This window comes from Xyrauchen texanus, chromosome 13 (assembly GCF_025860055.1).
Source record: "Xyrauchen texanus isolate HMW12.3.18 chromosome 13, RBS_HiC_50CHRs, whole genome shotgun sequence".
NCBI classification, from domain to species: domain Eukaryota; kingdom Metazoa; phylum Chordata; class Actinopteri; order Cypriniformes; family Catostomidae; genus Xyrauchen; species Xyrauchen texanus.
The window spans coordinates 21452214-21468298 of record NC_068288.1 but is presented as its reverse complement, the minus strand read 5'-3'; the positions used below and the strand labels follow the sequence as shown (position 1 = coordinate 21468298).

General features: G+C 39.1%; 1 protein-coding gene across 2 annotated transcripts in view; it reads right to left on the bottom strand.

The window, feature by feature from the left end:
- Window positions 1-16085, bottom strand: part of LOC127653843 (FERM, ARHGEF and pleckstrin domain-containing protein 2-like) — a 111185-nt gene that overhangs the window by 14502 nt on the left and 80598 nt on the right. For both annotated transcript variants that reach the window (XM_052140623.1, XM_052140624.1), the window contains exons 10-20: window positions 15358-15453; window positions 14651-14814; window positions 14496-14564; window positions 14251-14308; window positions 13915-14128; window positions 4023-4204; window positions 1520-1609; window positions 1158-1291; window positions 943-1024; window positions 409-646; window positions 130-260 (exon numbers count right to left, since the gene is read on the bottom strand). In XM_052140623.1, the coding sequence (XP_051996583.1) occupies window positions 130-260; window positions 409-646; window positions 943-1024; window positions 1158-1291; window positions 1520-1609; window positions 4023-4204; window positions 13915-14128; window positions 14251-14308; window positions 14496-14564; window positions 14651-14814; window positions 15358-15453 (1458 nt within the window). The remainder of the gene's footprint in view (window positions 1-129; window positions 261-408; window positions 647-942; window positions 1025-1157; window positions 1292-1519; window positions 1610-4022; window positions 4205-13914; window positions 14129-14250; window positions 14309-14495; window positions 14565-14650; window positions 14815-15357; window positions 15454-16085) is intronic.

The window sequence follows — 16085 nt, the reverse complement described above, 5'->3', positions numbered from 1 at the left end:
TAGGATGTCCATGACTGGGATTGATTCCATGACGTTTATTGTGTTGGCTAAAACTATTGGACTATTTTACCTTTATCAGCCCACCATACATAGGTAAAACAAAACTCTATTTGCAAGCTAAGAACTCACTCTTCCTGGAGCGGTAAGGTTCTCAATGCCTATCAGATCCCTCTGAAGTTCTGTCAGCTTCTGGAAGTTCTCCAATCTAATCAGATTGCTCTGAAGCTGTGTAGCCATCCCTGCCACCTCTTTCAGGGCCTCTGTAGAAAAATCACAGTCAGCACACATCAAACTTAAATAAGCGTGAGCTCCAAGAGGAGTCTCATAGACTTTCAACACACAAACTCTACAACCCAAAAAACATCATTTGAGGTTGAAGCAGGAAACTGTTTATTTGAGAAGGCCCACCATTGCAGTCGTCATGGTCTCTGTGCTGGGGGGTGTAATGCTTGCACAGGCGTTCCAGGATGAGTTTGTATTGCATGAGTCTCTGGATTGGCTTCAGCAGGAAAGTGTTGAGAGGCAGGTAGCACACCTTCTGCAGCTCAAACTCCTTATATACCGTCTCCAACTTCTTCACACGCTTTGTGGCTTTCTCTAGCTCTGTTAACACCTCATCATGCTTCTGCAGGTAGCCTGTGAACTCCTGTGGATATGAAGGTGTCAATACCTCGACATAAAAAAAGTGGAGCATCTGAATACTTATACCAATTTTTTTTATGTAATTGAGGGGTGTAATTTTTCAGTGTTACAATAGTTTCTCCTATTCCAGCTTACTATGTAAAGACCGCTATAAATAATCCATTGGTGGGATAATTTCCATGAAGAGTAAAAACTGTACATTTTTGCAATTCCGTTTTCTGCGACTAGAGGCCGAGAGATTAAATATTTCACCTTCAAACTCAAATATGCTGTGCTTTTAGAACTGAACTAAAGCCTCACCTTTAGAGCACACATGTTCCGCAGCATTACATCTCCAATTCGCTGGTAATCTCCTTTCACATGAGCATTAGAGCGGCCCTCCCTGCAAACAAGTGAAAATAATCAACGACTGAGGAAAAGACACCTTTCCCACCATTTTGGACATGAAAAACTTCTTTACCATCACATGTGTCATAACAAGTGTGTGTAGTGTATTAAATGAGATGGGTAAATACCAGAGTGCCAGCCTTTGGTCAATCTCTTTGAGGAAGCCTCTGTGGAATTCATAGATGGGGTCGATGTTGGAGAACAAGAGAGTCATGAGACCCTCGGGCATTGAGTTTCCTTTAATCACTGCACTGCGGAACCACTGAGAACACACACATACGACAGTTTGAGATTAAACACACATCCCAGCTAAAGGAAAACAACTTCAGAGATCTTCTAAAAGAAACACATTAAACATCAAAAAGAATCAGAATAACATATGCACTGTGCTGACAGAAACCACCACACTTTGCTCCAGACAGGTCTCGCACACGGTGAGCTAAACACATTACACTCATGATGAGTCATGATCACAGAAGTCTCTGCTCACCACTGTGATGACCTCCAGATCCTTCAGGTATGTTCGCTCTGTCATCAGAATCTCTTTAGCAATGAAGTAGGCTTTATCAGTTGGGTATCTCTGAAAATAAGCATAGATCACTCAGTGTTATTTATAAAAAACATTTTTTAAAAAAGCTCACCCACAAGAAATTTATTTCTGTAATTACTTTCTCAGCGTTATGTCATTCTAAATGTATACGACTATAGAACACATTTTTAATAATGCCCATGCAGCTCTTTTCCAAATAATGAAAACATGCAGTGACCAGTGTCTGTCATGCTCCAAAAGTACAGTACAAGACTTGAAGCTATACGGTGCATTAAGAAAGTATTCACTCAGACCCCTTTTTTCACATTTTATTATGTTGCAGCCTTATGCTAAAATGCTTTAAATCATAATTTTTTGCATTAATCTACACTCCATACCCCATAATGGCAAAGCAAAAACAAGATTTTTGATAACTTTATTCAAATGTATTAAAAATAAAAAACTGAAACATCACATTGACAAGTATTCACACCCTTAACTCAGTCCTTAGTTAAAGCACCTTTAGCAGTGATTACAGGCCTCAAGTCGTTTTGGTATGAGGCAACAAGCTTTGCACACCTGGATTTGGGAAATTTCTGCCATTCTTCTCTGTAGATCCTCTCACGCTCTGTCAGGTTGGATGGGGACCGGTGGTAGACCATTTTCAGGTCTCTCCAGAGATGTTCAATTGGGTTCAAGTTCAGGCTATGGCTGGGCCACTCAAAGACTATCACAGAGTTGTTCCTAAGCAACTTTTCCATTGACTTGGCTGTGTGCTTAGGGTCATTGTCCTGTTGGAAGGTGAACCTTTGGCCCATTCTGAGGTCCTGAGCACTCTGGACCAGGTTTTCATTAAGGACATCTCCGTATTTTGCTGCATTCAGATTTCCTTCAACCCTGACCAGTCCCTGCTGCTGGAAAACACCCCAACAGCATGATGATACCAACACCATGCTTCACCATTGGGATGGTATTGTGAAGGGTATTGTGAGTGCCTGGTTTCCTCCAGATATGACGCATGGAATTGAGGCCAAACCAGAGAATCTTGTTTCTCACAGTCTGAAAGTTTTATTTCAATACGTTGAAACGTATTTTTTTTTCTCTAGCATTTAAAACACTGAGTTCTTTTTTTTTTTTTTTTTTTGTCATGAATGTGTGGTTTGTCCCTGTTCCTTACTTTGTGTGCTGTTCAGCACTTTGGTCAGCCTTGTTTGCTGTTTTTAAATGTGCTATATAAATAAAAACAAACTTGAAACTTGAAAGTGCTTTAAGTGTGAGATTATTTGGAAAGGCCTGTCTAACACACTGGTCTATATAAAGGTCTCACAGCTGAAAATGCATAGAGCAAAAACCTAGCCCTGAGGTCAAAAGAACTGCCAGCAGAGCTCAGAGACAGGAAAGGCTAAAGTGTCTTGTACTTGACACACACGCAGTCATACACTATGCTTCAACTGACTTGCATTGCATGGACAAACAGACAACATATATTTTTCAAAAAAATATTTGTGTTCGGCAGAAAAAAAAAAGAAATTCATATGAGTTTGAAACAGCATAAGGGTGAGTAAATAATGAGAGAATGATAATTTTTGGATGAGCTATTCCTTTATATCTCATTCACACTTCTGCATATTCAAACTTGTTGAATCACATTCAGTTATGAGACATGGCAAAACCAATACTTGTATAATTAACGTAAAATCTAGTGTGACGCATCTTGACATGCCAAGTTATAATACGCAAATGAGATTTGAGAGCTGCGGCGGAGGGGAAGATAATTGGCGAATAACAACTTAAATTCTGGTCTTTTCCAGACACAAAGCTCATCATATGGCTTCAGACAAGATGAGTCATACGGGGTACTATTATGGTGCTTCTTTGTCTTTTATGGAGCTTGAGAGACCAAGGTCACAGTATGCTTTCATTTTATGAAATGTTTATGAAATGCAGTGTGAGCATTCTTCAAAATGTTCCCTTTTGTGCTCAAAAGAAGAAATTAAGTTGCACAGGCTTGGAATGATGATGACACAACTTTCATTTTTGGGTGAACTGATTTCTTTAAATTAGTAGCACAGTAAATAAAGTTAACTTTGAGAACATAATGTTACAAAAGAAGCATCAAATTTGGACAAATAATTTTGGAAATTTTTTTTTATAACTATTTAAGTAATAAAGAAATTTTACTAAATATGCATAGTGTCCATGCCCAATCAAACACACTTAAAGGCTTGGCATTTTGTGTCAGATGTGCACACCAATGTTAGCAGCGAGTCAAAAAGCTTCCTAATCAATTCAATTCCCATTAAGTAGTTGCCATTACCCTACATCCAAGAAAGGCTTTAGTGTCTCATGCACCAAAAAACCCAAAAGGGCATCCCTTATACTTAATCAAATACCATTAGAAGTCCCTGAGATGAGTTTTATACTCTTATTCAGAGCCTGGCAGGCTGGCATGCCATCAGTGTACCTTCCTTCTGCCCTCTTCATCCTCTTCTAGTCTGGTAGTGCCCACCTCATTCAGGATGGGGCTCTGCGGGGGCGATGGTGCCTGGCCGGGAAGACTGAGAGTGGACATCTGGAAAGAGGGTGACAGACAGAGTGGACCTTTGGAGTTGAAGGGAGACAGCTGTGGACTGTCAATGGCAGAGTCTGTGGGATGAGAAAAGAGATTGAGATTGTGAGTTAATACCACAGACAACAAGAACATAAAAACTCTCAAAGTGCTGCGGGACATCTGCTGGACAGGTAAATGGATTAAGATATTCAGTAGAAGGAATTCATGCTAACAGAGGCTACATCCACAGCAATGCATTTTTGTTTGAAAACGCATACATTTTGCAGCGTGTTCATCCACACTGGAATGGCATTTTCTGTAAAAAACAAAAAACAAAAAAACAACAACTTTCAATAGCCTCATAATGTGGGCAGTGATGTGGCCAGAGACAATTTGAACCTGTTGCCTAAATTAAATGAATTCCATTAAATCAAATAAATTTCATAACTCAGGATAGCTAGAAACACTGTAGCTGAATGAAACAAACAACCTCTATTTATGTGGAAATATTAATTATTGTTAACGTTATCAATTAGAAAATCACCACTGTTGTTTGCAGAGCAATAAAAAAAATAAAAAAAGCCCTGACGGTACTAATCACATAAGGAATGAAGATTAGAAACATGAAAACAAAAAGCAAGATAGCACAAAATATGAAGAAAAAAAAAAGACGGGCAAATATGAGGGGGGGGGGGGAATGTTGTTTCCCCCTCAAAGATGATAAGCTCAAGGGGGAAAACAAGAATGTGGAGACGGGGCATAAAAAAAGGAACATAATTCCAGAAAGAAACAGGTGGCTTTACGACCCATAAATAATACCTGCAGAGGATTATCTGGAATACTGCTGGGTTGGTGAGCCGGCAGTGGTTTACAGTTTAACTGGAAGTCCCAGTGGGTATGACATAAGAGAAGAGGGGAGGGAGAGGAGGGGCTAGAGCCGGGTTTTGGTTGCCAGCCTGAACAAACACTAGCAGCGCTCTACACTAGAACAAGGCTGTGGAACGTAGCATAAGAAGTGAAACTTGAACACAGCGTTCAGGTAGACTCCAACTACGTCTCCTTTTATTCTTCAATTTAGCTCCATCATTGCATTAACATGAAATTCCTATCGGTGGTTCATTTTAGTAGATAAGCCAAGCAACAATTGTATTTTTTTTTAATTGTTTTTGGAAACATGATATGTTTCCATGGTCAATAGGTGTCCTCAGGTACCCTCTGAAGTAATCACAATCCTAATATATGTGGTTTCGTGAATGTCACATGTTGTTACAAAAGAGTCTGTTAAGATCATACAGGTAAAATATAGATAAAATAAAATGGGACAGGGTTAATTTTATCAAATAAATTAAGTATAAAAAGAATGTAAATGTATAAGTAAATATTAAAAAAAAAGCTACACAAACTGTCAATACATAAGATTAAGGCATATAAAAAAATGGAAAAAGGAATTTACCTTGTTTTAGAATATTTAAGCATTTTCAATGTAAATGTCTAATGACTCATTTATTGTGAATGGCTGTAATGACAAGAGAACCAATGAGGTTTGATGCCATTGATGTTTTGGCATACAGGAGTTAATCAATGATCTGATTTAAGAGTGAGAAAGGATATATGACACAGAAGACGCATCAACTACTACTGAATCTCTCAGGATTAGGGCTGGGATAAACGATTGTTTTTTAAACGATTAATCTAGCGATTATTTTTTCGATGCATCGATTAATCTAACGATTCATTTTTCCAGTCCGATTCGATTTCGATTCAATTATCTCCCCATTAATTGACTAATAGCAATTTATACATGTTGATTTACATATCTCAATGAAAAAAATATATATTCCTTAACATTGCAATATATGTTTATTGCTCTTAAAATTCCAAAATAAAAGACTATACATGTGAAAAGTAATACATTCTTAGTCAGAGTTAGCATTCAATAAAACCTTGAAGCCTTGAAAACACACAGGCCTAGCTTACTGAAAAAAGTGCATCTTTTAATTCTTCTTTCAGATTAAAATAACAACAACTTGATGTCTAGCATTCAATAAAAAGGTCACCAAAAATACTTGTTTAGAGCAATTGAAAGAATACAGTAACCAATGTAAACTTGAGGGCTTTAAGCTAATACAGAAGTGCTTTTCCAACATAAAATAAATAAAAATTAACAGCGACAGTGGGAGCCAGCAGCCTGTCATGGCGTCCTTCCTGAACCAAAAGAATTGAACATTTATGTTGAAAACACATTCCTAGCTTACTGAAAAAAGTGCATCTTTTAATTCTTCATTCACATAAAAATAACAACAACATATAGTAGTAATACACTCTGCCACTCACCTTTTTCTTAAACTCAAAAATAAAATTCAAGTAAAAGTGTACAAGAGCAAAATAATGCATTCGGATGTCTAGCATTCAATAAAAAAATAAAAAGGTCACCCATCCACCCTTTCTTAGAGCTATTGAAAGAATACAGTAACTATTGTAAACTTGGGGGCTTTAAGCCAGTGGGGATTTCTTTAAGACTGCAAGGGAAGCTCAGCTTCCCCTATAATGTAAAAAAAAATAATGGTCAAATATGTACTATTGTGTAAACAATTTATTGACTAAAAATGCGTTAGAACACGTTCATCTCGAAGACGAGTTAGTTCAGAATCAGCTACATTACATATAGCAGGTCGGCTGACTCGATTTACTTCTCATACATTCCCGTAGCGTCAGTGCATTTCCCTGTTGAAGCAGAGCGTCCATTGACTTCAATGGGGCTGCTCTGAACAGTTTTTTCAGTGCTCGAAAATAGACGGTCATTGGATAAATGCTGCGATTATGTCCCGCCCACAGACGCTCAGCGTCTCTGGGGGTGAATGAGGAGTGGGCTGGCCCGGACTCCGGGCTTCTGCGTGATGATTGGAGGATCTGTCGAAAGACTGCATCTCCTTTTGATTGACAGCGAATCTGTACTATAAGAAGTCACTGAAGCTATTTCGCGCTCAGTCCCATCGCGGATTTCTCAAGTGTAGTTGAAAGACAAACTGCTGCAACCTATTTCTTTATATTTGTTTGGCGAAATTGCTAGTCAATTTGCATAATACATTTCACACAATTATACACCACATTCCTTGTTTCAGTTTTACCAAGTTTAATATATTTTGTTTTAGAGCGTTCGTTCGTTCATTCATTCATTCATACAGTAGGCTAGGCTAGCGTCGTACGGGTGAAACTGCGCACGATGGCAGACGGTGCTAATATTGTCGACCTGATTTTGGCGAAGCCATTTGAAAGTCTTCCTTACGAGGAAAAAATTAGAATTAAACAGCAGGGCAGATCAACACCTAAGATTGATTTAGTGCAAAAAATCGTTTAAGCAGCCTAGTTCTGCTGGCCATTGCGAAGACACTGGTCAAGTCACTGGAAAAGACGCCTAGTTGGTACGACAGATGTGACGTAGGGCAGATTTTACTTTTAAATAAGTTTATAATGTAGGCCGAAAATGAGCTTCCCCTCTTTGAAAGACCAGCAGCCGCCACTGCTTTAAGCTAATACAGAAAGTGCTTTTCCAACAAAAAATAAATAATGAAAATAAACATTCAGAATTCAACATTTATGTTGAACATACTGAAAAAAAGCATCTTCATTCACATGCAAATAACAACTTACACTCTGACACTTTCCTTTCACCTTAAGAATACTGTGCGTGCGTGCGTGCGTGCGTGCGTGCGTCGCGCGGCGCCTCTTCAGGTGCTGGTGCATTGCCGTGGTGCTAGAATGGAAAGCCATCTCCATTTTGCAAAGACGACATATCACGGAATTCCCATACTTTAGAGGAACGAGTGCCTTGCACTTCTGATAGTCTGAGGAGCCACTCGTGTTGCTACTACTCTCGGGCGCCGCCATCTTTGTTTTGGGGTCTGACGAATCGACGCGCATATTTTGCGTCGACGTATTTTTTGCGTTGTCCCAGCCCTACTCAGGATCCTTTTAAGCTTTAAAGTGAGTCATTATCAACTGCTATTGTATGGAAATCACTGATCTGGACTTAAAGATATTTTGCGTGTGTGTGTGTGTGTGTGTGTGTGTGTGTGTGTGTGTGTGTGTGTGTGTTCTGCACAAGAAAGTCACTCTATGGATATGGAATGACATGAGGGTAAATGAATAAAAAAAGCTAAAATCTTTGATTACTGCAGACCCATCAAGCAACCTAAATAACTGATAAAAGGCATTCATTTATTGAGAGGTTACCCTTAAATACCATACCCATGACAAACATAATAAAAAAAAAAAAAAAAATAGATCCTTAATTATTTGATAATCCTTTCCACTGCCAACAAAAAGCACAGAATGCATTTGTCACGAACCCCTTTCCTCTGCCCCATCTCCGCTTCCTCGAGCACGCACACATACACTCCGCGAGCGTGCTCGCTTCCCGCTCCCTCGCTCCGCCCCCTTGAGCTCGTACGCTCTTTTTCCTCCCTCAGGCTTCCACGCCCGGTTTTGCTATTACGAGCTCTCGCTCGTAAACTATCTCCCCCCTCTGACTCATGCTCGCTTCTCACGCGCATCAGCCTGAACATTATGACCACCTGCACTCACGCGCTTCCAATCCCCACACATTAGTTTCACCTGCACTCACGTGCTTCCGATCCCCACACATTAGTTACACCTGCACCTTCCCCTATAAATACCCAGCACTTCCGTTTCACGGGTGTTGGTTATTGTATTTAGATTCCTGTATTTAGATTCCCGTGTTTTGACCCCCGCTAGTCTCGTCTAGTTTTGCCCCTGCTAGTCTCGTCTAGTTTTGACCTCCCCACTGATTCGTTTCCTCTTAGCTTGCCAGCCCCCCATTCCTCTCGTCCCCCTGTCTTCGTTCCCGCTAGTCTCGTCTTGTTCCTCGCCCTAGTTGTTAACTGTTTTCCCCGCTATCGTTCACCTCCCTCATTGGATTTTCCCCCCTTGTTATCTCTTTGATTCCCCGGCTTCTGACCCTACGCTTCCCACGACTACTCTTCACTGGAGTTGCCCCTTGTTTGTACTTTTGCCTGGACTGCTTTTATTTAATAAAGCAGTTTTCATCCGACATTGTGACTGTCTCATCTTGTGTGTGTGTGTCCGGGTTACAGCATTGTCATCTCAATTATTCAGTGGACTTCAGGATGATGCAGACACCGTGTCTCCAGGCCTACGCCATTATGGTGCTAGTTTTAGCATTGCTCCATGCCTGCCCTTCGGGTCACTTTTTACACTATAGATTCTGCAGGATTTCAGCTTAGGGTTCAACCACAAACTCTCAAAATCTGCAACCCTAGATCAGCAAGGAAATGAAAGAAGCCTGCTGTTGTTGACAGTGGCACTGATCCACACCATTGTGAGACAGGTCCTTTAATTTACAACTAATCAAAACAAAACTGGAAACCACCAATCCTGACAAACTTATTAAGGTCACAACCTCATAAAAAATACTGCAGCAGTTTAAGAAAACTGTATTAGATTTAAGTAGTAGGTTATGAATGGGCGTATGGTTATTAGATGTGGCAATGTAGTAGTTGTTGTTTTTAAAACGATGTAAAGGACTTAAATATTCTTAGTTTTACTTGAGTCATTACAATACAGGTAAAAAAAAAAAAAAAAAAAATCAACTCTGAAATCCCAGTTCCCCAAAAGTGATTATTTTATTTCAAAAGGGAAAACGTGTGAAACACCAAACACACAGAGGTTTACTCTATTTTCACATTAGTACATTAAGGACCTTATAATAAAAAGAACAAGGCACGATTAAGGGAGGGTAAGAATCAGAGTAAGGCAGATCTTGTCCGGCTCTTTCTTTTCATGACCCCCCCAAAACTCTAGGTTTCTGCAGAACACATCTGCATTTAAGTATCTAGACTTTACTTGGGAACACCACATTTCATTTGTGCCTTTTAAACAATCATGTTTCTATTACATAAAAGGGGATGCATTATGTGAAATGGATTTCAATTTAAAAGTTGGTTTATTATTTTCAGAATCTATAGTAATGACACATTGTTTTGAATTGTATATTAAATGCTTCGAAAAACTGGGCCGAGTGCTTTAGTTATACAAATAATTAAAAAAATTTAAATGATTCATTATTTGTAAGATGGTCTCAAAGAAAATTGTGGGGTTAGAACCTGCAACATGAAAAACATTTAAATCTTGCATTAATCCAGTAAACAGGTAGTAGCCTGTTTAACCAACTGGAAAATATCCAAAGTTTCAGATACCGTTTAAGACAGTAAAGGGGGAAGTACCTAATGGGTATATTTGGCAATGAAGTGTTCTTTTTTATTAAAAGGACTTCATTTTTTTTCCTTATCCAACAAATATTGCAAACAGCATCTTTTTACATTTAAATGGAGATGTGCTGTGAGTGGAATATTCATGAAGACAGCGACAAATAACAGCTCTCAGCACATTTTAAACAGCAGATGATATGAGAGGATTAGACAAGGACCACCCCAGACTAGACAAGGAACATTACTGGAATCAAGTTTCTATTAGAGTAGGCTTTGTGAAACAGTTATTTGAAGACAAAAGTCAAATTAAAGAATTGTATACTTGAAATTAAAATAGTGCCTCATTATCACTTGATAGGTTAGTTTATAAAAAAAAGATTTGAATAGACGTTACAGTTACAATATAATGCTTAACAGGCCATTTGTTAACGTACATTCAAATAGATGGAAATATTATTAAATTATTATGCATATGTTTGTATACTAGTACATATTAGAATGTAAATGAACTACGGATCTATTAAGCATTATACATTGTATGCTAATGACTTCATGATAAACTTATTATAACGTACTGCAATAGTAGCCCTACAGGAGGGGATGGATCCAAGAGTGGGCCATGTTGGAATGGGCCATGTTTCATTGGCTCTCAAAATGACAATGAGAATTAATTATTCTCTGTATCGCCAAACTTTTTCATCAAACGCTATCCTGTCCAAACAGATAATACTCTATATTTAATATTTAAAAAATACTGCTAAAAATCATAAAATGCGGTTTGCCAAAGAAGTACAAAAGGACAGAGGAGAACAATTCACACAAGATAATAAATGGAATCTCAAGAAAGAAAGTTAGAGAAAATAACAGCACTAAAAAGGCAAAACACCGCTGTCTAATAGACGCAAATGTACTTATGTACACAATCAAATGTTCTTCACTCCGGAGTCCAGACCCCAGACCCCACAACAGAAACCCCAGGCATTTATGTGGTCTGGAAGTCATACAGAAACACACAGCACTAGGCTGATGCTACCTATTAAGGCGCTGTGTAATACTTTGCATCTTGCAGAGTAGCATTCATTTGAATGCATTAGTTGAGGCATCAACACCGCATACAACATCAAGATAAACTTTGAAAAGAGACACCTAAAGATACTGAACACTGCCAAATGTTTTAGAAATAAACTTATGTGCCTCAAAAGCAAATCACAGTGCTCCAAAAAGCAAACCTGCAGTACTGGTAGAATAATTAATGGCCAGAACATAGCCCCAAAAAATCACTTTACTTAAATATACTGAACAGTATAGTATAGTATCAGAATCAGTTAATCAAGTTGCAAAGGCCACTTTCCCAAATGTTTAGATTCACCAATGTTGTATAAACCCCTTTAAGGAACAAACAGTGATTAACTTAACTTTTCTTTATTACATTGACAGAAATGTGTCTAAAACTGGTCATACTGTTGATAATTCAGTTGAATTATACAACTGATTATAGCTCAGTTGAAAAAGTACTATCCATGAAGACTCTTAACAAACAAACTGATCTCTATAGTTCCTCCTGCTATCCAAACACTGCTCATACTTTTAGAAAGAGCTCCTATGCTTGTACACTGTGCATGATGATATAAAACATTCAAGCCCTATATTACATTCACTTTCTAAGCAGTGGTATTAACAGAATATAAAAATACCACTTACATTCGTTGGCACAGTAACATAAAATAAGCTACTTCAAAAGTACAATTAAATCTACATGTTTCTTGGGACTGAAGTGCATGGATAAGATGTGGGTCTATATTAAAGAAAATAACAAAATTATTATAATTAAAAAAGGACCTCAAACAAGCCCAGAATACAATCAGATTAGCTCAATTATAAGGCATGTGTGGCAGTTAAACAGCAGGGGGCAGTTTGGAGCTAATGTTTCTAAAATAAAACACAATACTGCAAAAGTCACTTTGGCTCAATTTAGCTTTTAACAGCTTTAGCCGTCAGTTCCACTGCTAATATTTCAAAGTCCTGAGCAGAGAGGATTACAACTGTATTACTGACCAGCACTGGAATAGACATCATTCTGGTATAAATACCTTTGTATAAGTCGGTAACACTATATGAACAGCATATATAAAATGCTTGCTATATGAAGTTGTTCTTAATGCATTATAATACAAGAATTGTGTTGTACAGTATAATGGATTACAATCTCTATAATATAGGTATATAAAAGGTATAATAAAAATGCATTACAGCATGTATTAAAAAGGCATTATGACCATCTTTTTAAAGCATTATATCTACAGGCAGCATATAAAGTGTCACCATGTAGTAAAGTGGTGTATGTTTGTAAAATATCACTATTCTATTAGTTTTCTCCTTCAATAGAAACGTCACGGTGCAAAATTAGCTTTTATAATCCAGCCTACCATGATTAAAAAACAAAATCAAAATGTCTGAACTTACAACTACTTACTGCCCTACAACTTATTTGATGCAGAGCATATTACTGAAATACAATAAAAAAAAAAGGTGTAAAGAGACAAGTACACTTGAAAAAGTTTGATAGAAACTGAAAGTACATATCAGGGTGAGAAGGAGAGTTAAGTGCTTTGTTACGTTCTGCATCAAAACCAACCATTCATTCAGCTGCCATTTAATTTTGGGGGCTCTACATTTTCAGTTGGCCTGGGGGGGTCCCCAAGGCCTATAGACCTGAGATTATGGCACTCGAGCAGAAAGTTGTCCACTCCTGACCCCACCAGTGGGTTGTTAAAGAAGAGGTTCTGATCTGCAACCAACTCCCAGTCCGAGTCTGACTCAGAGCTGCTGTTGGCAGACCCTTCTGTGGCTGTGGGAGGACAGCTGAGCTGCTCCAACTGCTCAACCAAATCACTGAACTGCATGGCCGAACTGTCTTCAGAGCGCACCGAATACGCAGGGAAATTAACCATGGAGCTGGCCTGCGAGAGGTTCTCTGAACCCGGAAGCCGCAAGGACAACGAGTCAGGTCCTCCAAAGCCTAGTGAGAGTGAGTCACTGGCAGAACCTAGTGGAAGGTTATCCAGTGAGCTACACTCAGAGTTGTAATTTAACCAGCGAACTGGACTCAGATCGGCCAAAGGCACTCTCTGAAAATGCATTGCCACTAAGGTCCTCAAGACCTAGAGTGTAATTAGTGGTCTGCACAGGGCTTCTATCAGCGTATTGAAATTTCTCAACATTCTCCTCATCAAACCCATAACAGTAGGCCTCTGCACCACCAGCATAAAATGACATTTCAGCTGGATCATCATCTATGTACTCCTCACTAATGTGCAGCGGAGTGCAGGCCATTTGTATCCGGTATGGTATCTGTCTGGAGTGCATTAACTCAGTCTGAAACACCTCGGGTGTGAGAAAACAGTTTTTTGCCCCACCTCTCCCCACCATTAAGACACCCACCCCTACTCGCTCGCTATCCTCATTGCCATTTTGGGCGGGCCTTACACTAGAGGAACTACTCTCTACAAACACAAACATTGGGCCGCAGTCTCCTGCCGCCTGGTTATGAGTGGCACCTGGGAAGGCGTAGGTGGATTGGGAGTTGGTCTTGATGGGGTCCTCCTTCATGGGACAGGGGACTCTGACAGGCTGCGGCCTCTGCTCGAATTGCTGGGGATGGTTCTGGGTCTCCATCCGCATGGGTGAGCTGGGGGTGTGCAGGGAGTGGAAGGAGGCAGTTGCAGAAGAAGGTGACACTGGGGCTCTCAGACTGGCGTTGAAAGACAGATGCTAAGATGGAAGGTTGATGTAAAAGACAAAGGGGTGAATGAAAAAATTGTACATTTTTCATATTGCTATTGGTGGTCAAAAAAGCGGTTATGACCCTGATTTTTAACTTGAACACTACTGACCTGTTTTGGCATGTCAGAAACCAAGGAATGAGATGACATGCAGATCTTACTGTTCCTCCTGTCACAAAGAGCAAAATTAATACAATGATAAGAAACACAGAAAGTCAAGCACTGCAATCAATGCATTTGGGCTCAGAAAGGAAAGACCAAATAGTAAACTGTATGCAAAAGTGATTTCAAGTGTGATTTTGTTTTTTAGTAAGAATATTTTTAAAGCCACTGTAGTTATGACTAAATTCACTCACCTCTGGTAAGGAGTTCTCCTCAACCCACTGTCCTTTATATACTCAACAAGTTGTTTCTCTGTCCTTCCGCTGTCACATATACAAAATATATTCAATTTAACAAAGTCATTCTTGCATTCTAATACCTACAAGCCCATATAAACACACAAGGGCACCTGTATCTGAAGGACGATCCTCTGCTGAAGAAGATGGCTTTAGATTTGGGCTGAGGCTGGTCTAACATACGGAAAAAGGAGTGATGCTCAACACAGTTCTTCCAGAAGATCTTACAATGATCCCTGCTGGCCATTAGAAATTCCAGCGTATCCTCATGAGGACCCTGTGGAACGAAAGTTTGAACAGTCAGAGGAGAAAGGATTGATCTGATCTCAGATGAAAAGGCAACATGAGGAAACATCTGGTCCTGATTCTTAGCACCCCATGTAAGTGATCCCAACAGAATAACAAACGTCACTCAGAATATATTTCAAATGTTTACATGGGATAAGAGATAGCCCCATCCGACCAAGCTCCTGAGCTTGAAAACATCACAGCTTTATTATGTGCCAAGTCAATGATCAGATGAACCTTTAACTGAAAGACACTAACTGAAACCTTCAGATGTCTCCCCGCTCTCCCTAGTCTGTGTCTCCCCGGAGTCTCCAGAGTTTAAGACTCATGAAGTCCATGGACATAAAAACAGCTTTTGTTTTGTTGGATGGGTAGTGGTATGTATTGGTGTCTTGAATGAATCTTCGCTCATTTGATGTTCTATGTCACAGTGGTCTCATATTGTCCCATATTATACTATATTCTGCACCCTTTGTGTTGAGATGAAGTATCTAAACGTTTGTAAATGTGCAGGTATAACTTGGGTACTCACATGAACTTCTGGGTGCAGTTTAATTAGAAATCTTTTCCTCTTGAAGCTCAGCTTCCGAATCTTGGACCAGTTGAAGGTGTTTATTTTGGTATGACCCTGAAAAAGTGAAATAATAACTAAAGACTCTAAAATCTTATTACATGAGCCATGTTCTAAGCTGTTGTAAAAATATGCACATCCATTGAATTCTATATTGAGAACTCTTCAATTACTCGCAAAAGGAACCACAAAGGGGTAATAATAAACCTTAACAAGGAGAGGAGGGGTCTTGTATCATCCTAATGGGGTTTATTTTGCGATTACTGGTTGACTGCACACTATCCCATTTATTACATTACTACTAGTTTTAACAAACAAACAAATAAATAAAAAGGACATGAACCATTGAAAGTTGAGTTGAAATAATGTTCTTATGTGAATTCAACCTCCGGTTTGCAAAAGAGTTCTGATGAACCTGTGGCATTTATTTTGCAACAATGACTGCCTATTGGCTTATTACATGACTGCTTGCATGACAATACTACTCACAACTACTTGCATGAAATATCACTGTGTGCCCGGAATATGCAGCTATTATTCAGAAATATTCGACCAATTAATACTGTGAGATTACTGCCAGAGAGCCGTGTAATAATCAGGTTTCCCACACTTTTCAACCAATGCATTTCCATGATTTTTCCATGACTTTTCAATGACTTGGAAGATTTTATATATTTCCATGACTTTTC